Raw genomic sequence first — 26,017 nt, forward strand, 5'->3', positions numbered from 1 at the left:
TTCAGGTGTCATTCATAATTCTTAGAATTCCATCCGCTACAGGAAATCTATGTTTTTTAAAAACTCACATGTTCCATTTTGCTTTGTTTGTTCCTCAGTGCTGATGAGATCCTCTCTATCAGTCTTGATCTGTTGGGGTAAACTAATCTAAATTACTGTTTGTTTTTTTACAGATAAACCAACCAACCAAACCAGAATTCTTTATCCAAGAAACCCAATTTCCTGTACAGAAATATGTTTAGGTAACAAAGCATTGAATAATGCTAATGACATATAATGTATTTGCTCTCAGTGTATTACTGTAGTCAATACTTTGAAATCATTTACGACACATCTTTATTCCCTCAGTATTTAGGCACTTCCATGGGTCCCATAATGAGAGTTTCTCCCAAGTACTTAAAAGACCAAACAAACAAAGTCAGTCTCTCTTTCTTCCTTGCCCATAGTGTTTCATTAGTTTACAGAGTATGATCATAGTTTTTTACTTTCATCTGAACATTTGAATTTTGCAGGACCCACAAGCTTCTCTTTTCCCAATGTGCATGTCATGGTCCATTTTACATTATGAGCTGACAAGAAAACACATTTGTATTTTTAGGTTACCCATTTATCTAAATGGAATGATGTACTTCAAAGTGCAATAATAGGATAAACTTAAATACTTGTATTGAATCAACTATGCAGGTAAACAAACCCATTATTAGGCAGCTAGTAGTAGCTCAAGGCCTCACCTTCTAAACACAGCCATTCTTTTGGGCATTAGAAAAAAACTTTTGAAAGGGGCAAGGAACATCTTCTCTTTTGGTCAAAGTGCCACAGCATCTAACTTACATATGGACAGTCACTGAATATTAGAAGGAGAAGGAACATTTAATTACAGAAACCCATAAGAGAGCAGACACCAGTATTGCACTGCAGCATTAACTAGAGTTCATGTCCAATATTCTGGTGGAAGACTAGGTAAACACAACCTGAATTTCTACTGTAGAAGACTAAGAACTAGTCTATGCTACAGAGGCTTTGCTGGTGTAACTAGACAGGTATAGCTATTCCAGCAAAGCTCCCTAGCATAGGCATAGCGTATGCCAACAGGAGTTTGTCTGCCAATTTAGCAGTCTCTACACTGAGGGTTTTGCTGGCATAGCTATGTTGGCTAGGATGTTTGGGTTTTCCCCATACTCTTGACCAACATATCTATGCCAGCAGAACTTTTTAGTTTAGATCTGGCCTCAGTAGGGGAGACAAGAAAAAGACTGCATGGTATACTAAGAAGGCTTGAAAGATTTCTCATAGCATCAAAACAGGAAACAAACATTTTTCTCCTTCTCTGGTTAAATCTAACAGCTGAGATCTTTCAGGACTAGTTAAACTTTTAACCAATACATTTGAAAAGTGAACCAGGATGTTAAAAAGTCTTATGACTGTAAATGGTTATACAATAAAGCCAAAAACTAATACTTGCCATCATTTTGTCTTCTCCCAGAACTTCATTGAGTGTATTCAAAATATCAAATTTGGCATTGAAGTGAATTTTGATTTTTGTTACTTCTTTGCCATTGACCATAGTAGGGTTCTTCAGGTAAATTTTAACCATCTTTTCTCCATTATCTTCTATTTTAAAAAGGAAATTAGAATCTGGTTTAGAATTACACAGAAAGTGGCAGTATATCACTGAAATAATTTGCATGCCATTTCCCACACCAAGGGAGTCACTCTTTTGAAAAGTACAAAAATTTTGAGTATGCACAGAGTTTTATCCTCCTCTCTTTACAGGGTACAAATAAGACTATAACCACGTCCTGGGCCTCTCCATAAACCAACCAGTGCATTCAGATGACACAGTCCTCATGGAGCTAAATTCTATACCATGCAGAAGGTTACAGAGTCCCCCTATGAGCCATCTCTGCAGTCTTGCTGCCTGCGTAGCTAAATTGTAGCAGCTAGGTTGTGGCTTTCTACTTCACCATTACAGCTAGGAGTCTTTACCCCTAAGGGTCTATGTTTGCCCCTGATGGGAGGGAACCGCCAATTACATTTATGGGAGTGGGGGGAGGCCTAAATTAGTATTTATTGCTTCACAGTCCTGGCACATATTTGATCTCTATTTTAGCCATGTTAGACAGAATCTCATACAACCCTAAAAAGTACCCTTTGCTAGGTTAGCCTTAGAAAAAAAGCCTTTCAGGGCCCATTCTCCCTCCCAGTGAGTCTCTTTCCATTGACTTCAGTTAGCATTACTTTGGGTCCATGGGGAAGATAATACATTTTCATGATAGGTATTCATAACAGCAGACATTTGTGTATATGCAGAATACTTAAAGTTATTTCAAAAATATGCTATTTGTTACTACAGGAGTGGATTGAACTTTATTTCAATTCTTATTTAAATATATTGCATAATATAAACCCCAAAACACCATGAAAGTTTTATGACTTAGACTGTCAACCTCAAATTATGTTGCAAATTTTCACATGTTCGAAGCTGACTACATTTGGCAACTGTGATCCTATTGGATGCTTCTTGGAAGTTCAGTGTAAGGTATTAATATAAACCTGCAGTTTCTTTTGGCTACTTTTGATTGTAAAGATAACATCCTTTGGGTGACCTTACCTCTCAGACTGTAACTACTGACCGTTTCTGTTGGCAGTCTCACTGAATCCCAAAGAGCACCCTAAAAAAAGGATTTGGGAGTGAATTCTCTTCAAGTATTTTAGCCTAATCAAAAAGTAATCAGAAGATATGTTTACCTCAGTGCTGTCTATGTAGAAAGACACACACTGACTTCCAACATTGAAGTCAATCCAAAACTCCTCCAGTTTCTCATCTGATGGCTTCTTCACCTTAAGAAATAGAACAGCCATTGCCATTATTTCCAGAAGAGCCCATACAAAAAACACAGTACTGTTGTTCTCAACTGTGTTAACTAGCTTAACTAGACTTGAATTATCTTTATTATGAACACTTACATTTGTTTCTAAATGGTATGAAGAGATGAACTACTAGCCTGTAACTGACTTACAACAGAACCAGAAAATTACTGTACATTAGCCAAGGAAAAATAATGTTTACTCTTGATTGAAGTAAATACTGTGCAATTGTTTTGTTCAAGTTTCTAGGAAGTCCTATGTATTTGTCAGCACTTATTAAGCAGAGCTGATGGTAGCCTCTTGAGACTAATACTTCTGTTACTTAGGTTAGTTTGGTAACCTAAGGAGCACAGTGCCAAGTACTTAACATTCACTTACATAATTAAAGAACTGTGAAACTGAGCCATGATATAAGGATCCTCATGTGGATCTGTAGGGTGAGCTGCTAGCCTGTGATCTGTTCTGTGGGAGTAGGGAGGCAAACCTTGCCCTTTGACACCCATTTTGGGAGGAACTGTACAAGGGAAATCTCGGTTTTCCTCCCTGTTCCCTTCGTAGTGTTTTCTACAGGAACAGGTGATCCATCTCATGGTCTTTAAGACAGAGCCAGTCTATTCAGTGTCTTTATTGTTTGGCTGACACAAATGGTAGGTAACTTGCCAATAAAATGGAAAAAGAAGTAAAACAGCAGTTTGGCAAAGCAAATGTACAGGTGCATGCCTTTCACACGGTTGTAGGATGCAGCAGAACTAAATATCTTTTAATCACATGAGGTTATTTTGTCCATTTTAAAACCGTGTACTAACAGTATAAGAAATGCATCAGAGGACATAAAAACACTTACCTCCTCCATGTCAGCAAAAGCAGATATACAGGGAAATGAATAAACTCTGCAAAAGAAGCATACTTGAACATAATAACTTGTTCCTGAACACAAGTCAGAATGGGAATTTAAATGAAAAACCAAAAACCTGAATGAGAGGTTAAGTCTCTCTAGACTTGTTGATCAAAAGATTAAATTTTCTAGAAGTCACATAAGTTTGTTTTCCTTTAAGCATCTGCAATATCCTTTCAGGCAGATACTATACAGATATTGTGTCTTCATTCTGTCAGTAGAGAAGATCAACTCTAATACTTTATTTCAAGCGTCAGGTGACCCACTGATGGGCTCTACAGAGTTAGTTTTAAAATGTGTACTTTATAAATGAAATGGTGGCCCACAGGTCACACATTTTCTAAACAGCAGTAAGGAAAGAATACTAACTGATGAGTACAGATGAAAGAATAGAATAAGTTATCCCCGTGCAAACAAATAATTGTGTAAACAAATAATCTTCCAAGGGAAGTATCAGTAGTTCAGCACATTGGTTGTGTAACATTGGACTGAGAAAAAGGCTAGATAAATTTATAGGAGCCACTATGCACTAACAGGAGACCAACTGAACCAAACAGATTCTCACTCATTGGTAGCTTTTATAAATCTATGCAACAGACTTTTATTCTATCTTATTCAGGCTCTTCTACCTCCCTCATCACTGCCATTTCTTAGCACCTTTCATAGTTATTTAGATGATCATAATGGTCCCGTCTGACCTCCTGCACAATGCAGGCCACAGAATTTCACCCACCACTCCTGCAAAAAACCTCTCACCTATGTCTGTGCTATTGAAGTCCACAAATTGTGGTTTAAAGACTTCAAGGAGCAGAGAATCCTCCAGCAAGTGACCCGTTCCCCATGCTACAGAGGAAGGTGAAAAACCTCCAGGGCTTCTTCCAATCTGCCCTGGAGGAAAATTCCTTCCTGACCCCAAATATTGCGATCAGCTAAACCCTGAGCATATGGGCAAGATTCATCAGCCAGATACTACAGAAAATTCAGGAGGGCATTAAGTGATGTGACTAGCATAACCTCATTACCAACGCTCAGAAAGGAAGTTAAACACACAATAAATGAATTCAGGTTTTTAGATGTGAAAGCTTTCTCTTCCACCAAAATAAGTGCAGATACCAGGATTTGTAAAAGGGATTTATTAGCCACTCATTTATACCCATGTTGCAATTTACACACCACATAACCAAAAGTTTTGGCAACCTATACATATGGAACCAAAAATGCAATCACTGGGTCTGCCCAGCAGGCCATATATTACATTCTGTGTTCACTGTAGAGAACTTACCTTTTTTTATCCCCAAGTCTGTCATTTAGTTGATTGAGAAATTTTCTGCAGTCCTTTAAAACAAAGGACAGCTTGTTACAAAAAAAAAAAATTAGTTACTGTTTACACTTGTAAGCAATATTTTGTTGGGCAAATAATAGTGTGGTGACTAAGACCACTAACAGGATCACTGGAGCTGTCAGATGATCCAAACCCAAGCTGTTCGTATTGTTGGAGCTATCAGTTGATTCAAACCCAGTTTAGTTAAAGCCCACATAGGAACCACACAAATCAGTACAGGAGCACTTGCGAGAAGGGGAACAATTCAAAGGAAGAGAACATATTGTAACGTTACAGGTCACATATTGTAACATCCAACTAATGTATGTTCACTGGGGGCTTAGTTTAGTTCCCACTGAAATCAATGGGAGTTGGATTGGGCCCATAATAGGAAAAAGCTCTCTACCCAAATTATATGTAGCATATCACATTAAGCTTCTGCTCAGTTTTCTTGAACTGTTAGACAACACTGAATGGCTTGTCATTTAAAATGTAATTCCCCATGGTTATTTAAATTCATGTTCTATTTGAGCAATTTTCTTTATAGAAATGTTACTGTTATGTTTTTGGCATTCATTGATCTCACTGAATTGAGGGCACATTACATGGCTGGGTAGAATGTTCCCACATGCTCACATCTTAGCATAATCTGTCCTCTTTCTGCTGTAACTGTCTATACTACATCCACTTTCTACTGGTGGGAAAGGGCATTTTAGCTCCGATCTAAAGCTTTGATGAATAAGTTAGGCCACTCTGGAATGACAGAATGCCTGTGGAGAAGTCTTGAGCACAAGTTTTAAAAAAGGGCTTGACATAAGATGGAATGTTTGGATGTAGGCTTGACAAGGCGTATTTAATAGCAAATGACATGATGCAAACGGCTTGAGTCAGCTGTCCTTATTTACAGTGAGTCACATCTTACTCACAATAGGACTACTTAAGAAGTAGGGTTGTGAGAATCTGGTCCTAAACTATGGATTTAACTGTAGACGATCTGGTGTAAGAAGGAGAAGGCAAGGCACAACTCTAACACACTTGTTCTTGTAGCCTCTATTCCAGGTGATTAGTTCTATATTAATATGATTATGTACTTTTTTTTTAATGCTAACAATATAAAATTACTTCTTTGGCTTACTGAAGGATACCTTACGTTAATACAATGACAATATAATTGAACCAATTTCTTACAAGGACATTAAAACATCTCTTCAACATGATCAGGAACTTTATATACTAAACCCAGATGAAACTGACCCCTATATAGAACAGTCAGTTTTTGTTTTCAAAATAAAAACCCTTACCGTCTCAAATTCTCTATCCTTTATCTCTTTGAAAGCTTCAGCAAGATAATCATCTTCAAACCAGTTGTGAACAAGGTCATCCCTCCATTTTTTTGTTATCAGCCTACACAGTGCTTCCGAAAGAGCAACCTGAAGGTCATAATCTACATGTGATAAATAAAAGAATAGAAGCATCCCTCAAAAAAACAGAAGGTTAATACAATGGCTTAATGAATATCAGCCTACTGCATTAAATTTTAATCCTAAGAAGCTGGTGCTTTGATTCAGTGATAACAAAAGCCAAAACTGTCCTGCAAAATATCACAAGCTACTTTGAGGTCTCATATAGTTCCTTTATTTTATTCAACCAATTATTGAGCACTGTTAACTCTCTGTGCATGAGTGTCTGGAGACATGCCCTGAAGTAAAAAGGAAGAGGACTTCACCACCTCCATAAACTCCTTATGGCTGTTATTTCACCTGCCAAACACATATACCTCAAAATGCTATTATTAAGAGAAAGGCTACATTTACATTATTTACTTGGTCAAAGCTATTGGACAAAACAGATGAAACTCATAAGTTTTATTTTTAAAATGGTAAATAGGTAGATGCACTTCTTAACCACTTAGCAGGCTAACAGAACAAAAGGCTAACACCAGATGCTGATCTCCCACGTATTCCGTTTTGACTTACTATACATTTTCTGTGTGTATCACAGCATAACCTTTCCTACCATTTCATTACTTGAGTGTTTTTAAAATCAGTATTAGTAGCTTTCTGGTGTAAGAATGAACTTGTCTGAAAATATATTTCATCTTGATTGTTGAGGACAATAAAAATGATGTTCAAAAAGTTAAAAATACGATATGAAGTGTAACAAAGTAACAATTCATTAGGGATTTTAGGGGGAAAAGAGTTTCAATTCATGAAAATAATGACTAAGTATTTCTTACCACCAACCTCCAGAATTGTTTTTGCAAGATCTTTCCTGAAACAAACATAATCCATTAATGCTTTTTCCTTCCATTTTAATCCATTCAAAGCATATGAACAGTAAAAAAAAAAATACATATTTTTTCTATAAATTTGAACAAAAGTGCAATCACTCACTAAATGCTCATGATTAAAATAAAAGGAGAAGCTTGCAACTTTTATCCACGCTTGTACAATCCATCATCTTTTCACCAATTAGGATCTATCTATAGATTACCGCCTCATATTGTTGAAAAGCAAGTTACACACCATAACTAAATGCTTTTCTTGCTGCAACAAATGTTACAGTTGCTGTAGAGATACTTACGTAAGCGAACACATTTCTTCAGATGTAGGAAATTTTCTTCTCTCTTCCCGTGGTACACTGTCAAGCATAGAGTTCAGAGTCCTCAAAGCCTTTTTTGCAGGGATTTTTTTGGGAGAGGTGGGGGAGGGAGGGAAGATGGTAGAAAGAGACAGTATGGAGAAGAGGAGAAATAAGTCATTAAAACATATTTTTATTGTTAACATTTTACATACGTTTGTATTCTCACTCGAGTCTCACCTCCTGCCGAAGCGCACAGCCAACATTTGTTTCAGTCACTAGCTGTCCAAGGTCAGGTAAGAATGAATCCAGCAACTGTTTCTTTCCTTAGGAGAACAGTCAAAGTATTACATCTGGCATAAGGCTTGTCTACACACACAGAATTGCACTATTTTAGCTATACCAGTATAGTTGAAATAGTATGACCGCCTAGCCTGGATGCAGTTATACTAGTATAAGGGGGCTTCTACATGGTAAGGTGAATAAGCTATTCAGATAGAAATCTCCTTCATATAGCTAAAACTGCACCCCTGCTAGAGGGGTTGTACCAATTTAACTATTTCAGTAGAAAAATCACATCTCTAACCAAAATAGTTAAATTGATCCAAAAAGTGTGTAGACCAGGCTATTAAACAAGCATGTTCTGAATAATGCGGTTTCTCCTCTGCTTTAAAAATAGCAGGCTATAGGAGGAGTAAGCAACTTATCTCTTATTCCATGGGGATGCCCTTATATATGTAATTCCCTTTTGCAATTCTTATTAACCCAGAATTCTAGTTTCTAGACACAGACAGATTATAAAATTACACAGCCATTTTCAGTGGCAAATGGTCTTTTTTAAAAATATTCTTGGGCGGAGAAGGGGAAGAGATCATCAGGGTTTTGACTATACTAAACCCATTTCAATGGTACCATTTACCTTGGAACAAGCGAAATACTTACTACAAACAATTTGAAACAAAATATTTCATTTTAGTTGTAACGCTAGCAAGGCTACATGTTCTCAGTATATCCCAATAGTTACTAAAAAGGTTTAATACTCTTATTTGTATGTTACAGGAAATTTTACTGTAACTAGTTATACATGTGGCTTTGGATGAACTCTTACTCATACAAGGTCTATTTTCCCCCTTTTTTAAAAAAATGATATAAAGAAAAGGTTACTGAGACATGTGCAGAATAAAAGTATTTGGGAAATCACTGACCTTCACTGTTGCATTTGCAAATGACCTAATGGGGGGGAAAAAAGAGGTGAATCTAGATTACATACTGGATACAGTAATAATTAACAGTTCTAGTAAAGTGAACTGCTGTGTGTTTATGCAGCCACCACCATCCTATTCACCCCTCACTGGCATTTCTGAGACACTTAAGCACCCTAGTAGAGTATAATTTCAATTTTACATCCAGATAAACCCTCCAGAAGTGCAGTTATGTTAATTAAAATTGTTCACTAAAACCCTTATATATTGAGATTTGCAGAAGCACTTAAGAGAATCCTCATGAACTTCAAAGGGATTTGGGTGCCTAATTCCCTTAGACCTGGTTCCTTTGAAAACCCAAACCATAGTGGGAAAAAGTGTTATTTTTGCCATCTATTTGTATATATACACCATTGAAACTTGTATGGTATAGTGCTAAATGTCATAACAAGACATTGATATCTGAAACGTATCTGAAGTTTTGGGGGAAATTTAAGTAGTTTTAGAAAGTCAAACTGACCTGGTTTAAAGTGGACATGAAAGCTGCTATTAAAAAATAAAACAATTATATATAACAAGTGGAAGAAAGGGGAAAGTGATAGTAATTAATATAAATCAGAATTTGGGAATTATAGAAAATCTATAAGGGAAGCCAAGGGAGACACGGATAAATTCTTGGCCAGCAGAATTAGTGATAATAAGGAGTTTTTAAAAATATATTAGAAACAAACAGAATCCTGACAATGATATCAGCTCATTACTAGATGGAAATGGTAGAACTATCAATAATAATGTAGAAAAGGTGGCAGTATTAAATATTTTGTTCTGTATTTGGGGGAAACAGATGATATAATCATATCATATGATGATAACACTCTGTCCATTCCACTAGTAGCTCTGGAGGATGTTAAGCAGAAGCTATTAAAGTTAGACTTCTTTAAATCATCCACTCCAGATAACTTGCATCCAAGAATTTTTAAAGAGCTGGCTGAGGAGCTCACTTCATCATCAGTGTTGATTTTCCATAATTCTTGGAGCACTGGGGAAGTTCCAGAAGAATGAAAAAAGCTAATATTGTGTCAATTTTTTTAAAAAGGGTAAATGGGATGACTTGAGTAATTATAGGCCTGTCAGCCTGACATTGATCCTGGGCAAGATAATGGAATGGCTGATATGGGACTCAATTAATAAAGAATATAAAAAGGGTAATGCAATGAATGCCAATTAACGTGGGTTTATGGAGAATAGATCCTGTCAAACTAGCTTCATATCTTTTTTTAAATAAGATTACATACTTGGTTGAGAACAGTAATAGTACTGATGTAATAGATTTAGACTTCTGTAAGGCATTGGACTTGGAACTGCATGACATTTTGATTAAAAATTAGAATGATATCAAATTAACATGGCACACATTAAATGGATTTAAAACTGCCTAAATGATAGGTCTCAAAATGTAACTGCAGACAGGGAATTATCATTTAACAAGTGTGATCCCACAGTGGGTCGTGGTGAGCTCTCAGGTGACACTGTGGCCAAAAGAGCTAATGACAGGTTTCAGAGTAACAGCCGTGTTAGTCTGTATTCGCAAAAAGAAAAGTAGTACTTGTGGCACCTTAGAGACTAACCAATTTATTTGAGCATAAGCTTTCGTGAGCTACAGCTCACCTCATCGGATGCATACTGTGGAAACTGCAGAAGACATTATATACACAGAGACCATGAAACAATACCTCCTCCCACCCCACTCTCCTGCTGGTAACAGCTTATCTAAAGTGATCACTCTCCTTACAATGTGTATGATAATCAACTTGGGCCATTTCCAGCACAAATCCAGGTTTTTGTTAACCTATCCAACTATACTCTCAGCCCAGCAGAAGAAGCTGTCCTATCTCAGGGCCTCTCCTTCTGCCCCTCCACCCCCACGAGCATGATACAGTTCTGTGGTGACCTAGAATCCTATTTTCGACATCTCCGACTCAAGGAATATTTCCAAAATACCTCTGAACAACATACTAATCTACAGAGGCCTCCCTACCAACATTACAAAAAGAAGGATTCTAGGTGGACTCCTCCTGAAGGTCGAAACAGCAGACTGAACTTCTACATAGACTGCTTCCGCCGACGTGCACGGGCTGAAATTGTGGAAAAGCAGCATCACTTGCCCCATAACCTCAGCCGTGCAGAACACAATGCCATCCACAGCCTTAGAAACAACTCTGACATCATAATCAAAAAGGCTGACAAAGGAGGTGCTGTTGTCATCATGAATAGGTCAGAATATGAAAAAGAGGCTGCTCGGCAGCTCTCCAACACCACTTTCTACAAGCCATTATCCTATGATCCCACTGAGAGTTACCAAAAGCAACTACAGCATTTGCTCAAGAAACTTCCTGAAAAAGCACAAGATCAAATCCGCACAGACACACCCCTAGAACCTCGACCTGGGATATTCTATCTACTACCTAAGATCCATAAACCTGGAAATCCTGGGCACCACATCATCTCAGGCATTGGCACTCTGACAGCAGGATTGTCTGGCTATGTAGACTCCCTCCTCAGGCCCTACGCTACCAGCACTCCCAGCTACCTTCGAGACACCACTGACTTCCTGAGGAAACTTCAATCCATCGGTGATCTTCCTGATAACACCATCCTGGCCACTATGGATGTGGAAGCCCTCTACACCAACATTCCACACAAAGATGGACTATAAGCCGTCAAGAACACTATCCCTGATAATGTCACGGCAAACCTGGTGGCTGAACTTTGTGACTTTGTCCATACCCATAACTATTTTACATTTGGGGACAATGTATACCTTCAGATCAGCGGCACTGCTATGGGTACCCGCATGGCCCCACAGTATGCCAACATTTTTATGGCTGATTTAGAACAACGCTTCCTCAGCTCTCGTCCCCTAACACTCCTACTCTACTTACGCTACATTGATGACATCTTCATCATCTGGACCCATGGAAAAGCAGCCCTTGAGGAATTCCACCATGATTTCAACAATTTCCATCCCACCATCAACCTCAGCCTGGTCCAGTCCACACAAGAGATCCACTTCCTGGACACTACAGTGCTAATAAACAATGGTCACATAAACACCACCCTATACCAGAAACCTACTGACTGCTATTCCTACCTACATGCCTCCAGCTTTCACCCTGACCACACCACACGATCCATTGTCTACAGCCAAGCTCTGCGATACAACTGCATTTGCTCCAACCCCTCAGACAGAGACAAACACCTACAAGATCTCTATCAAGCATTCTTACAACTACAATACCCACCTGCAGAAGTGAAGAAACAGATTGATAGAGCCAGAAGAGTTCCCAGAAGTCACCTACTACAGGACAGGCCTAACAACGAAAATAACAGAACGCCACTAGCCGTCACCTTCAGCCCCCAACTAAAACCCCTTCAACGCATTATTAAGGATCTACAACCTATCCTGAAGGATGACCCAACACTCTCACAAATCTTGGGAGACAGGCCAGTCCTTGCCTACAGACCCCCAACCTGAAGCAAATACTCACCAACAACCACATACCACACAACAGAAACACTAACCCAGGAACCTATCCTTGCAACAAAGCCTGTTGCCAACCGTGCCCACATATCTATTCAGGGGACACCATCACAGGGCCTAATAACATCAGCCACACTATCAGAGGCTCGTTCACCTGCACATCTACCAATGTGATATATGCCATCATGTGCCAGCAATGCCCCTCTGCCATGTACATTGGTCAAACTGGACAGTCTCTACGTAAAAGAATAAATGGACACAAATCAGATGTCAAGAATTATAACATTCATAAACCAGTCGGAGAACACTTCAATCTCTCTGGTCACGCAATTACAGACAAAACAAAAAAACTTCAAATCCAGACTCCAGCGAGAAACTGCTGAATTGGAATTAATTTACAAATTGGAAACTATTAATATAGGCTTAAATAGAGATTGGGAGTGGCTAAGTCATTATGCAAGGTAGCCTATTTCCCCTTGTTTTTTCCTACCCCCCCTCCACCCCAGACGTTCTGGTTAAACTTGGATTTATGCTGGAAATGGCCCACCTTGATTATCATACACATTGTAAGGAAAGTGGTCAGTTTGGATGAGCTATTACCAGCAGGAGAGTGAGTTTGTGTGTGTGTGGTTGGGGGGGGGGAGGGGGAGAAAACCTGGATTTGTGCTGGAAATGGCCCCACTTGATTATCATACACATTGTAAGGAGAGTGATCACTTTAGATAAGCTACTACCAGCAGGAGAGTGGGGTGGGAGGAGGTATTGTTTCATGGTCTCTGTGTATATAATGTCTTCTGCAGTTTCCACAGTATGCATCCGATGAAGTGAGCTGTAGCTCACGAAAGCTTATGCTCAAATAAATTGGTTAGTCTCTAAGGTGCCACAAGTACTCCTTTTCTTTTTTTGAAAAGAGCTAATGAAATCCTGGGATGCATAAACAAGGGAATCTTGAGGAGTAGTACAGAGTTTATTATACCTCTGTATTTAGCATTGGCAGGACCACAGCGGAATACTGCATTCAGGTCTGTTGTCCACAATGGAAGAAGGATGCTGATAAATTGGAAAGGATTCAGAGAAGAACCACGAGAACGATTGAAAGATTAGAAAACATGCTTTATAGGATAAGTCTATACTGCAACAAAATACCCATAGTTGGCCTGTGTCAGTGGACTTGGGCTCATGGAGCTCAGACTGCAGGACTATAAAATTGCAGTGTAGACATTCCACTTTGGGCACCTGGGCTCCAGCACACTCCTGAACACCTACACTGCAATTTTATAGCCCCGCTGAATAAGCCCAAGTCCACTGATATGGGCCAACCATGGGTATTTTATTTCAGTGTAGACATTCATAGGGATTAGACTCAAGGAGCTCATCTATTTAGTTTAACAAAGAGAGGATTAAGGGGTGATTCGATTACCAACTATAAGTATTTACATGGGGAACAAATATGGAATAATTGGCTCTGGACTCTAGCAGAGAAAGGTGTAATATAATCCAGTAGCTGGAAGTTGAAGCTAGATAAATTCATTCTGGAAATAAGGTGTACATTTTTAACACAGAGTAATTAACCATTGGAACAATTTAGGAAGGGTCACAGTGGCTTGTCCACCACTCATAATTTTTGAGGTCAAGATTGAGTGTTTACTTTAAAAGATCTGCTCTGGGAATTATTTTCGGGAAGTTCTAAGGCCTGTATTATAAAGGAGGTCAGACAAGACCTTGGAATTTATGAATGGAGACAAATGAAGGAACACAAAAGGAACTGACCTAAAAAATAAGGATAGGAAGACAAAAAACTAGAACATAATGCAATTATCTATTTTTAATTTTAAAATATATGAATTGCCCCCCTGCACCCCCAACCATGCATAAATTATGGATACAATTCCACTTCTGGGTTTATTAGTGGCCTGAACAAGACAATTTAGCTCCACCAAAGTATCTTTTATAATGTCTTAATTATAGGAAGACTTCAATTATGATTACCTGCAATTGCTAATTGTGCATTACTGTGGTCAAAACAGGTTTTGATATGTAGACTTCACTCTACAGCTCAGCTCATGTACAGCAAAATAGGGGATGGCATTTTCTATATACACATATTGCAAGATAGCTTATACAAACCATTTTCCAATTCTCAATAATAGAAAAAAAATGCTTCTTTTCTGATAGTCAAAGCCTTAGCACCCCAAACTTATTAATTTTAATCACATTTTCAATGAAAATGAGAGAAATTAGAGCGGATTAAAGATTGAAATTTCTAAACCACAGAAAATTCTGATATTTCAACATTTCTTTTTGTCCTGAATTGGGGACGAAAAATCAATTTGTTTGTTTGTGGAATGTTCAGAAAAGTGTTTATTCAACAATGCTGAAAATTTTTGTTTAGGCCTGATTCAAGATTAAGTTGTCTGCCCCTGAACAGCCAGACTACATCTTCTGTTATTCACTGTGATCACAGGACTCCCATTCTATGTTATGATAGTTAAAGAAAAGCAGAGACCATGGTGCACCATTGGAGATGTAGTCTGGCCAGGCAAACCAGAGAGGGAGACTGGGGTATCAGTCACCTTCACTACAATTCTCATGAGGCATTGCAGCAGCTCAGAGAGACAGATTACATGTCTCATTTTGGCTTGGGTCAACATTTCAACTCTGTTTGACTAACTGAAATGTTTCAGTTTGGATCAGCCTGACATGAAATATTTTCTTTTCATTTCTGGGAGAGGAGGGGTGCAAGAGTGTCAACAAAAATTTCTAGTGGATTTTTTTTTTTTTTATTTTGCAGGATCTACGTTTTCATCAAAAAAACATTGATGGAAAATTCCCAGCCATCAGGTATGGTTAAAGGGATCAACAGACAGAACATTTAACTTACTCTATAAGTATTAGATAGGTTTCCCATCAGGGCACAAAAGTATCTGCTCATAAAAGTGAGCATTAGCATGTATTAAAATCCAAATTAGTAATAGCCACTCCATTCTAATGTCTCTTTTTTTAAAGGAGGAGCTTTTTAAGAGATGCCTCCTTGACTACCTAGGATTGTAAGAAATACTCATACTCAGTTATAACCTTTCAAATTGCTATTACACATTAGGAACGTCTCAAAATTTGGAACACATTCATGAGGGGAGCATTCAAGGAAAAGGCATAACACCACTATGCAAGTTCTGTGTTTATGTGCTTTTCTGCTTGTTTTCTGAGCTACAACAGTCCTTTATCTCAGATGTATTTCTCAAGAAACAACAAAAGGGTGCCAAAAGTTTCCTTAGGTTTTTTCCTTAAGTTTGTTGAGTTATTTAAATAAAAATGGTGTTCATTTTGTTAAAAAAAAGAAGAAAAAAGGCAAATTCTGGTGTTTCTTTTCTACAATGGTGGTGTTCTGAAAGAATAAACTGCCTTTCTAGTAGGTTGCCCTAGGATCCATTTCAAACAAGCTTACTGTAGCTCTTACTTCTTTTTACCATCTACCCCGAGCTGCACCAGTGCAAACCCATAGTTCCGTTTACATTAGTGCAACACGATTTGCACAGGTGCAGTGTAGCCTGGTCTCAAAACCATACCACATTACATGGTATCTGTATTATGGAGTTACACTGATACAACTAAGACCCAGATTTTTAAAAGGTATTTAGGCATTGCTGTGCTCACTATTGAAACATTTAATAGATTTAGGAGCCTGAGTAACTTAAATTGTTGCAGTAGAAGATCACTAGTAAGTGGGGGAGGCAGGGGTTTCTCCAAAGAAGAAAGCAAACTGATTTTTGAGTGTGTGTACTTACCAATGCAGAGTCAAAGAAATCTTCCACAAGTCTCAGCAGAGATTTATTCTTTGCTGGCTCTATGAGGATCAAAAATTCTCTTGCTCTTTCAAACCAAGATACCATGTAAAAATTAAAATAATTAATAAAGCAGAGATTGCTAACAACAATTCAGCTGTATGGATTTTCACCTCAGGTGCATCAGTGGCTTGATATATTACATGAACACACAAGATTGCTTGATCACTGAGCTTAGCAGTGCCACATTACATTAAAGAAAAGGAGTACTTGTGGCACCTTAGAGACTAAGGTCTTCATCGGATGAAGTGAGCTGTAGCTTACGAAAGCTTATGCTCAAATAAATGTGTTAGTCTCCAAGGTGCCACAAGTCCTCCTTTTCTTTTTGGGAATACAGACTAACATGGCTGCTACTCTGAAACATTACATTAAAGGTGACTCGTAAGTGAAATTAGTAGAATCCCATCTTTTTAACAGTACTTTGTGCTATTATTATTATTATTGCCTCCCCCTGCACCCACTAGTTAAGAAAAAAAAGTAACAGTGAACAGCAGTTTCTTTTTTCAGCAGCTCACCTTTCCTCTGCCTTTATGGTCCCGTGAAATCTACATCCCCACTCCATCTGACCCCTGCTCTGCTGTCATGCTCCAGCACACACTATGCTGGTGACATTATAGCTATTGGGGAACTCTTCTGAAGGAAGTCTTTTTTTTTTTTTATTCTCTACTGAGGGTTTTGCAACGTCTCTTTATTTTATAAAGAAATGCTGTTAAACCATGTGAAATAATACACAAAAGGACACCTCTCCATCCTGTATAGGTTACAGGGAGATCTAGGATTCTGTAGAGGTTTTGTAGTAGGCGCTTGTAAGGGCTTTGCAGAAGCTAGTTGGCCAGCCTGCAACAGTGGATTGCACATTGCAGGACCTAAAAGGAACCAGGTGAGGAGAGAAATAATTTCAGCTCACATGCAGACTGTCCCTCTTAACCTGGTTAATGGTGAGTATTCAGTACATTGTTTATAAAAAGTTTTTAAAAAGTAAGACTGCTTTCTTTTAAATACTATATAAATAGTATAAATAGCAATATATACTAATGCTTCTATTCTAAGCAATGCAAACCAAATGTAATATTTAACTGAAATTGAAGACAAAGCAATTAAAAAAGCCCTCCTCAGTTTGGTGACCTAGTTCATTTCATCCATTAAAAATTATCCCTGGGATTTGATTTCAGAACAGTCACATCCTAATGTTTTCTCTAAAATAAAATAAATAAATAAATCTCATCTCAACAAATGTCAGTCATTTGATTACAAAACTAAATGTGAATATTATACTTATCTTTGGTATCAGCCCTTGCTGAATAAGCAAGCTTGCCCCTTCTTGAGGATCACTTTTAAAGTACATCTGAATGCATTTCAACAACAAGGAAACATTTTGGAATTCATTCTTGTCCAACTCCTATAAAACATTTTCCACCATATTTTCACTAACATAATTGTCTAAGATAATAATTATTTAATTTGAGTTTTAAAATGATACAGTATAAATTATGCTACTTGCCTTTTTCAGCACTTTGTCAAGTTGGTTAAACAATTGTTTGCTGTATTTTTGAGGAGAGTAAATTTCTTTTTCTTCAAACAGTTCATTTATTTTCTGAAATCCCTTTCCCTTGAAAGCATCAGTTATGAGTGATTCAAGCTGTGCAGGAAACCATGAAGAATGATCACTTTGAAAATAATCTTTCTTCTTTGCAAAAATTTTGTTTATCTTCCCACCTAAAGCTCTTTTAATTGTTGTAGCACTTGTTATGGCGTGGGGGGCAGGAGTGGGAGAGAACAGGACTTTCAATGAGAATTAGAGCATTAGATTTTTAACTTGTATATCACTTCCTGTAAAAACATGGGCATAAATTTTAAAAAGTGACTAGTGATTTGGCATGTTTCAATTTTTCAGTGTTTAACTTCAGGCACCATCAAAGGGCCTGATTTTCAGAGAGTGGATACTCTTAATTCTTCCAACTCAGACATTTCTTAATTCATTTTATCACTTCTTAGCATTCTCTAGCCAAAAGATGAAGTTGATAGTTATCTACTTGACTTGTAAATACTGCTAAGATACCAAAGTTAACTGATGCCACCTCCATTTAAAAATTTACTTTTTCAAAAATCTTTGTTTTTTATACACATTGCCCATTTGTGTGTGTATATATATATATGTATATATACACACACAGAGTTATGCAGATGACTATGGCCCTGTTCCTGAAGTCAGGGGTCCTGTCCAGGCATATCTGAACCCATGGATGGACTTCTATCCAACTACATCAGATGGATTCACTAGCGCAGACCAGCTGCAGAATTAGGGCCTACATTTGGCTCATAGCATATTAGCCTTCTTGCTAAATGTTCTGTTGCATATACAAACTGATAGAAATGGAAAATGTATGTCATTATTTATTCACTTTTTTGACCACATAAAATTAGGCAGTTGAGAGTATGTTGAAAATTGATATATATAAGATCACGTCAGTAATGGCTGTTCAAAGGAAGGTGAAACAGTTTGCAGAGGGTTATTAAAAAGTATTTACATAGTATTCTGTTCTGGATGCCATGTTTCCCTTTATCTCACTGCTCTGTTCTTGACTTTCTTCCTCCTTTAAATTAAAAGGAAAAGGAAAAAATGGCACTCATTGCTGCTCAAAAAGTGAAAAAATGTACTTGGTTATCAAAATCTCTTTTGATCAGCTATTTTTACTTGCATGTTTTTAAAGACACTATTTCAAAATTTCTCCCCAATCTTTCAAATGGCCATTGCTTAAAAGTAATAACTAATCCCTAAAACAAAATTATAAATATGGCAAGCCAGGTTCTCATTCCATTACAGGCCACTCTGCAAATATGCAGTTTTACAATCAAATTCTAAATTCAATTATTCTCTCCCCAGCCCCATCATAAGAGTTTCCACAACTAGGGGGGAGACTGCAGCAGTTGGAATGGTAACAGTCTGCCAAAACAAAGACAAACAATGTATGTGGAAGAAAAGTCTTGCTACTAATTTACAGAACCAACATAAGTTTTATAGTTACCATTTCCCAAATTCTGTAAATGAAAGTTTACCACAATTAATCTAGATTTAATTTTGCTCTAAAAGCTACAGAAATCTTCATTAAAAATAATCCCTCCCTCTCCCCATCATCATAACAGTTGGGATAAAGTGAGCTGTAGCTCAGGAAAGCTTATGCTCAAATAAATTTGTTCGTCTCTAAGGTGCCACAAGTCCTCTTTTTCTTTTTCTGAATTCAGTGGTAGATTTTAATATCCAAGGACAAACAAGGAAGAGCTCTCAGCTCTGGAATTCATTTCCCTGATTTTCTTCCAGAGCCAAAAGCTTTTGGCCTTTAGGTCACACCAAAGACTAGAAGCACTAAATTGAGGGCTAGTTTTTATTGCCTAAATAGCCTTTATTGACACCATGATTCCTGCACTATATTTTTGTTTCTTTAACCAGAGACAGATCTTTGCAGTGGGGACATCTGAGGTGGTAAATCAGCATCCTTACAGTGCAGCCCAAGAGACACATGGAACTGCATGGGGTAGCATGCCTACAGGGCATTGGGGGTGGAGAAGAAGAGGATGATTTGAAAGGGATGAACAACAGGGATCACACCGTAAAACCATGCCACTAGATGGACACCGAGGACTGAGGGCGATGGGCCAACCGATTTTAAAGCCAGTTAGAGGGCTAGAGCCCCTTTCCCAGACAAAGGGGACTAAGAGCCAAGGGAGGGAATTGGAGAGGGGCCCAGGGCAGAAGGCCGGTCCCTTTTGCACTTGGGGGGAAGAGATTTGGAAAAGGAGGAGTCAGAGCCCCCTTTACCTGCCACAAGAGGCAGGGGACAGCCCCAGGGGGCGGTGGGAAGAGGAAAGTGAGAGAGAACGAATACCCCCCGGCAGGGACAGCGGGAGAAAGATAAGCCCCTATCAGCTAGGGAGCTAATCCATGGGGCAGGAGCATTTCCCGGTCTCGACCCCCGGCACGGCGCGCGCACTCACCTTCAACATGGTGCAAACCCCCGGGGAAGGGAAGAGGCGACCGCGAGCCACCCCAGCTGCACCCTTAATGAGACGCCGGGCAGCCCTCGCGTACTGCCCAGGTGCAGCTGGTTACGCAGCCCGGCGCGCCCCCTGCCTCGCTCGAGGGGACAGCTCGGCTTGCGCCAGGGACCCGGTCCCGGGAAAGGGGAGCCCAGAGAGATTCCGCCTGCGGGGGGATCTGGGGGCGCTTCTCGCTACGGAGCGTGTCTCCAGCCTGAGCAGCGGGCATGGCGCTTTGCGCCCCTCCAGGGGACAGGAATGGGGACCGACCCCGGGGAGCCCGCTGCAGGCTCTGCATCGCAGGGAACTTAGATCTCCTCACAGAGAACTTACAGTGAGGGCTGGTTTCTACGGGGGGGGGGGGAAGTAGCAAGGGTATTTCTCCCTTCCACGGTAGGGGTGTGTGATTTGGGGGCAGGGTCCCCTCCGCTAAGCGAAGGGAGACATGGAGGCTGCAGTAGGACCGCCAGATTTGACCGGTGATTTTCAAACTTGTTATATGGGGGGAGCATTGTAACTCTGTGTAATAAATTCAGCAGTATCTCACAGTAGGTTACTAATTGTACAATTACAGATGTTTTGAAGGTAGGGAGAGTTGTACAATAGAGAGCTCATGTAGATGCTACTGCACTAACCTTTAAGATGCAACCAACTGCAGACCAAGGAGACTGAACACCAATCCTTGGCTTCTGTCGCCCTACTCATTAATACGGATTACTCCCAGCAGTTAGTTTGAGGAAGAGGCCCACGGATTTGTAATAATACGTCTTCAGAACTAATACAATGAAAAGCTAAATACTGTTCAAACCCATGAAACACTTTGTAGGATCAAGGCCTTCGATTGGAAAACACTTGAAGCACATGCCTGACTTTATTCATATGGGTCCCATTTAGGTCAATATGTTTAAGTAAATGTACGCAGGTGTTTAATTGCAGGATTAGGCTTTAACTGGTTAGGAAGAGAAACAATGAAACCGCCTCTACACAAAGTAAACAAACTGAAAAAGAGGAGAAAATATTTTTGCTAATCTTTCAGTTTTAGAAACCTTAAAGGCCACTTGCAATTATACTAAATAAAAAATTTGCAGACTATTTCCAAATTGACTGTGTTCTTTCAAAGCTGATACTAAATACATAACACACGTGAGACCGCTAGATGGTATTCATAAACTGTTCAGGAGGGGCCTGAAAACTTTTCTTTTTTTTTTAGGTTTCAGAGTAACAGCCGTGTAAATTGGTTAGTCTCTAAGGTGCCACAAGTACTCCTTTTCTTTTCTTTTCTTTTAGTAAAATAGATATACATTGGGCCTGATTACAACTGTGCAAAGTAGCAAAATACTACTAAATAAGAGCTTTCCACTTGCACTGACAATCATGTTTTACATGCACTTTGCACAGGTGCAAATGACGGCAGGGGCGCAAGGCAGTGGTGAACCAGGCGCCTTGATGACAATGACAGGTTTCAGAGGAACAGCCGTGTTAGTCTGTATTCGCAAAAAGAAAAGGAGGACTTGTGGCACCTTAGAGACTAACCAATTTATTTGAGCATGAGCTTTCGTGAGCTACAGCTCACTTCATCAGATGTTTACCGTGGAAACTGCAGCAGACTTTATGTGCCCCCGCCGCGGGGCGAACGATCTCACCGGGTTTTCGCAGGCACTTCCCTTCTCCAGCATTATTTCATGTTGAATGACTGCTCAGTGCTTTCCTTTAATGATATGGTCAGGCCGGGAGAGGGGGGGTGGGGGTAAGTGCTTGACATTTAAACCCAAACAAACAGGAATTAGCGATCTACGCCTTCCTGGAGAGATCCTCTCCGTCCCCTCAGCCGCCTAACAAAGGAGCAAGGGCCAAGGGCGTCTGTCCCGCAGCCCAGCTCAATCCACGGGTGCCCAGGGCAATCTGTGCCAGTGACGTCTCCGGGCATCCTCTGGAGACGGAGTCGCTCTGCAGGCTTCTCCCCCTGATACCCCCTCTCAAAGGGATAGGGTCCTTGGCACAAGGGGCTCTGCTGTAAAGTTAGGGCAGACTCAGAGAGCAAGAACTTTTCCGTGGGCTCCCTACGGCCGTGAACTTGCTTGCTCCCCTGAGAGGATTTTCCACGATTCTACTAGAATAGCACTAGAGACAACTAACCTTCCCCCCCCCCCCCAGCACAGTAGACGACCACTTCTACAAGTAGGGCTAGAAGGGGTTCTCTGACCCTAATTGGTTTGGACCCAGCCCTTCTTCGGTTAATCAATGGGCGCTTTGCTATTGACTCAATTTCTTGGAGTGGGGAAATTGCCTAGTTCAGAAAGAACGTTCTTCTGAGCCAGATCCGGTAGCCTTAACTCTGTCCCAAACACCCGTGGCCTCGCTGGAGAGTTTCGCCTGTGGAAAGACGGCGGGCATCTGCTCCTACATCTTACAAATGCTTCGCTACAGCTGGCCGTTGTAGCCCGGGGATGGTTACGCTGAACATTAACAGCTACAATTCTTTCCCTAATCTCTGTCAGATTTTAGGAAAGAAAATCTCTCCTGAACCCATTAGGGGAGGGAAGCGGGGCCTTTTCTGCAATGGAGAAGGAAGAGTCTTCTTTTGCAGGGGCCAGCTCAGATCGGAATTATTTTTGTGTGAAAAATGTTACACAACCCCAAAAGTTTTATACAGCTAAAAGGACACACGATAGACAGTTGAACAAAGTCGTTAAGGGAATTTTTTTGAGTGCCGTTGTGAGCAGACGAGGAGAAGCGGGACCCTTGCTGGCTTTAGGATTTATTTTCCTATTTAAAGGACGAAGGGAACTGCCATTAAATTAAGGCGAAAATGTTGTATATTTCACAGGTGAACGAAAGCGGAACCTAGTTAGCCATTCGGAAATTCTGTGGCAAGGCACACAACGGTTTCACGCAGATGTCCAATTTCCTTCCAGCTAAAAGATAAAGCTGGCTTCCAATGTCTTGCCACATCTCCATGATATTAAGCGACAAAAATGTTTTACTTATTAGGTTTTCTAATGAACTAGTAAAAATAAAAAGTTCTTTCTTTAAAGCACACCAAATATTGTCATGCAACGATAGTACCAAGTTCCACGGAAGACGCTGCTACACGTTGATGAAAGTAATCGTTGTTTTATTTCTTAATGTAGAGTAGTGTAACCATTTCGAATAATGACAGGTTTCAGAGGAGCAGCCGTGTTAGTCTGTATCCGCAAAAAGAACCGGAGGACTTGTGGCACCTTTGGAGACTAACACATTTATTTGAGCATAAGCTTTCCTGAGCTACCGCTCGCTTCATCGGATGCATGCAGTGGAAAATATCCGATGAAGCGAGCGGTAGCTCAGGAAAGCGTATGCTCAAATAAATGTGTTAGTCTCCAAAGGTGCCACAAATCCTCCTTTTTTCATTTCGAATAAGTGTGTGTAGAACGGGCACAGATATGAACAGTACAACAAATTAATTCGTAAGAGCAGCATTTTTTCTTGGTATATATGCATAAAGCTAAAGAACAATAGGCTATATCATAGTGATAAGTAATCACTCCCAAGCGGTCTTTTCAGATCCTAACAAACTTGTTCAGACATATTTGAAATTAGAGGTTAGTGATCTGAATTTCTTTAATACATCCTAGTTGTGTCAAGCTGCAAATAATCATATATGAAATAAAAGTTCAATCCGATTGAACTCCCATTGAGTTCAATGGTGCAGGATTTAATACTATGTCCGCTTATATTTGCGAAAGCACCTCCAGATAAATGAGGATACGGATAGCCGCTTGCGTGATTGTGTGTCTTGGAGAGACTGCAGGGGAGATGAGCAGTAACCTGGTTCCTGCAGCTGGAACCCCTGCGTAGCTGCAAACACACAACAGAAAAGGCAGATCTACTCGAGCACGATTCCCACCGGTTTCCACAAGGATTTTGCCTGAGGAATGATGGCAGCATAAGGTGGCTCTGCAAAATAGGAAGATATTAGCAATCGCAGACCCTTAGTTCCTCTACAAACTGTATCCCGCAGCAGCTAGAAAAATGATCAGCTGTACTGTGGGGAAGAGACACCTATTGCGTTTAATTGTGAACGTATCAGCTTGGAAATAAGTAAGGAATACACTGTCAAACAATGATTTCAGCTGAAGCGTGTTCTCGAAATAGTTTGTTTTATAGTGTAGATCTGGTGCCTTGTTACGTGAGAAGAAATGAGTATGTTCCCCTGTATCTATTCTTCTCTGATTTTCATTAGGAGGCTTGACTGGATGGAACTGGGGAGAAACAGATTTGTAATGTAGATTGCAGCCAGATGTGTGTTAAGCAGATGGAATTCCTTCTGAAATAACAGACTGACCAGATTTCCCACAAGACGGGGGTAAACAGCAGCTCCTTCACAAACTCAGGGGGGAAAGGAAGTGGACCTATTTTTGTAGTGCCAAATTTTAAACAACTACAAGGAAACACTCGAAGTGTTTTTAGCTACTGCTGAATGCGATAGCAACAACTAGAGACTCCGAACCTAGTGGTTGCTCGAAACACCTTCCCACGTACCATACTCAAAGGCTTGGAGGAGCACAGGTGTACCATGCCCTCCCGAAATTACAGGGCTGGATAAGAATCAGGCAGTTTTTGCTACATGATCAGCAAAAATGCAGCTCTGTAGAGTTTGCACATATGTAAACTCGTGTCTTTTGCACATTCTAGAATGCAGGTGCTTTAGAAATTTATTTTCCCCCAACATAAATCATTAACCGAATCACTGTGTACACACTATATTGAATATATTGTCTTACTGGGGAGGCAAAACTTTGGACACTTGCTATTTGTCTCACTCAGAACTGGAGGCCAGATGAATAAGGCTTGATCTAAACCCAAGAGACAAGCTGTGATCTTGGTTATTTAGTATAGCCTTGAACTCATTATTGTCCTTCATTTCTAGTTTCTAGAAATCAGACTCAGAGTGCGTGTGTGGGTGGGGGTGTGGGGGAAGGAAGGAATATTTCATACTGCAGCAGTTTATTAGTTGTTAACTTATAGGACAGTTGCGGAGGCTCATTCATTCTGCGTTACTTGTCGGAGTAAAAACTCCCACTGGTGCAAGTGAAGGTGCCTGCTAGATTTCAGAACTGCGTCGTGACTTGCTGAACGTCTTTTCCATTTGCCTTCCAGCTATGTTTTAGAGTTAGTCTTGCCCTAAGCCTGGTATCAAAATAGAATAGATAAAAAATCAAATACTGGTGGAAGTAGCTTCGCGTTTTCATCCTGCCACTCGTAGGCGCCGCATGCAAAACCTCCCTTTCGGAGGTGTGCCTGGTATGGACTGCAAAACCAATTGTCCAGGTGTGACTAGTAAGCAGTTATTCGGCCCTGTCGGTGGAGATGATCGCGCTCCTGGCTAAACACGAGGTGATTACAAACCAAAGCGACCTGCGCGCTGACTTTGAGGATTGGGTCTGTTTTTGCAATATCCTAGTGCCCCTGCTGCCCCCTTTTGCTCTTTGCGGCCGGCTCTGGTTATCCATGGACTCGGTGTCCAAGTGTCTCGGATTTCCAAACTTTTTCTTTGCGCATAGTGACTAGGGGGAGGAGTCGGCCTTGAAACAAAGCAGCCCCCCCACCCCCAGCGTTTAACACAGACCGTGCATGTGGGAGGGAAATGGACAGGGCAAGCAGGGAGACTGTCTCACATCCACACATAAAAGCGGGAATCAAAGGGCGCAGCAGGAGCTGCCCGCTCCTTTCAGCACCGCAGTCCCGGGACAG

The 26,017-nt window shown here is 40.0% G+C and overlaps 1 protein-coding gene across 1 annotated transcript in view; it reads right to left on the reverse strand.

The window, feature by feature from the left end:
* SYCP2L (synaptonemal complex protein 2 like) overlaps positions 1 to 20,513 on the reverse strand; it is a 53,904-nt gene extending 33,391 nt beyond the window's left edge. Inside the window, exons 1-16 of the mRNA XM_078851321.1 lie at positions 20,358 to 20,513; positions 18,778 to 18,843; positions 17,751 to 17,888; positions 17,529 to 17,648; positions 16,193 to 16,297; positions 8,870 to 8,894; positions 7,905 to 7,990; positions 7,668 to 7,756; positions 7,321 to 7,355; positions 6,386 to 6,528; positions 5,046 to 5,098; positions 3,713 to 3,758; positions 2,749 to 2,841; positions 2,612 to 2,672; positions 1,463 to 1,611; positions 69 to 129 (exon numbers count right to left, since the gene is read on the reverse strand). Coding sequence (XP_078707447.1) covers positions 69 to 129; positions 1,463 to 1,611; positions 2,612 to 2,672; positions 2,749 to 2,841; positions 3,713 to 3,758; positions 5,046 to 5,098; positions 6,386 to 6,528; positions 7,321 to 7,355; positions 7,668 to 7,756; positions 7,905 to 7,990; positions 8,870 to 8,894; positions 16,193 to 16,297; positions 17,529 to 17,648; positions 17,751 to 17,888; positions 18,778 to 18,843; positions 20,358 to 20,513 — 1,426 coding nt within the window. The remainder of the gene's footprint in view (positions 1 to 68; positions 130 to 1,462; positions 1,612 to 2,611; positions 2,673 to 2,748; positions 2,842 to 3,712; positions 3,759 to 5,045; positions 5,099 to 6,385; positions 6,529 to 7,320; positions 7,356 to 7,667; positions 7,757 to 7,904; positions 7,991 to 8,869; positions 8,895 to 16,192; positions 16,298 to 17,528; positions 17,649 to 17,750; positions 17,889 to 18,777; positions 18,844 to 20,357) is intronic.
* Positions 20,514 to 26,017: the final 5,504 nt, after the last annotated feature.

The sequence above is a fragment of the Lepidochelys kempii genome, chromosome 2, assembly GCF_965140285.1.
Source record: "Lepidochelys kempii isolate rLepKem1 chromosome 2, rLepKem1.hap1, whole genome shotgun sequence".
NCBI classification, from domain to species: domain Eukaryota; kingdom Metazoa; phylum Chordata; order Testudines; family Cheloniidae; genus Lepidochelys; species Lepidochelys kempii.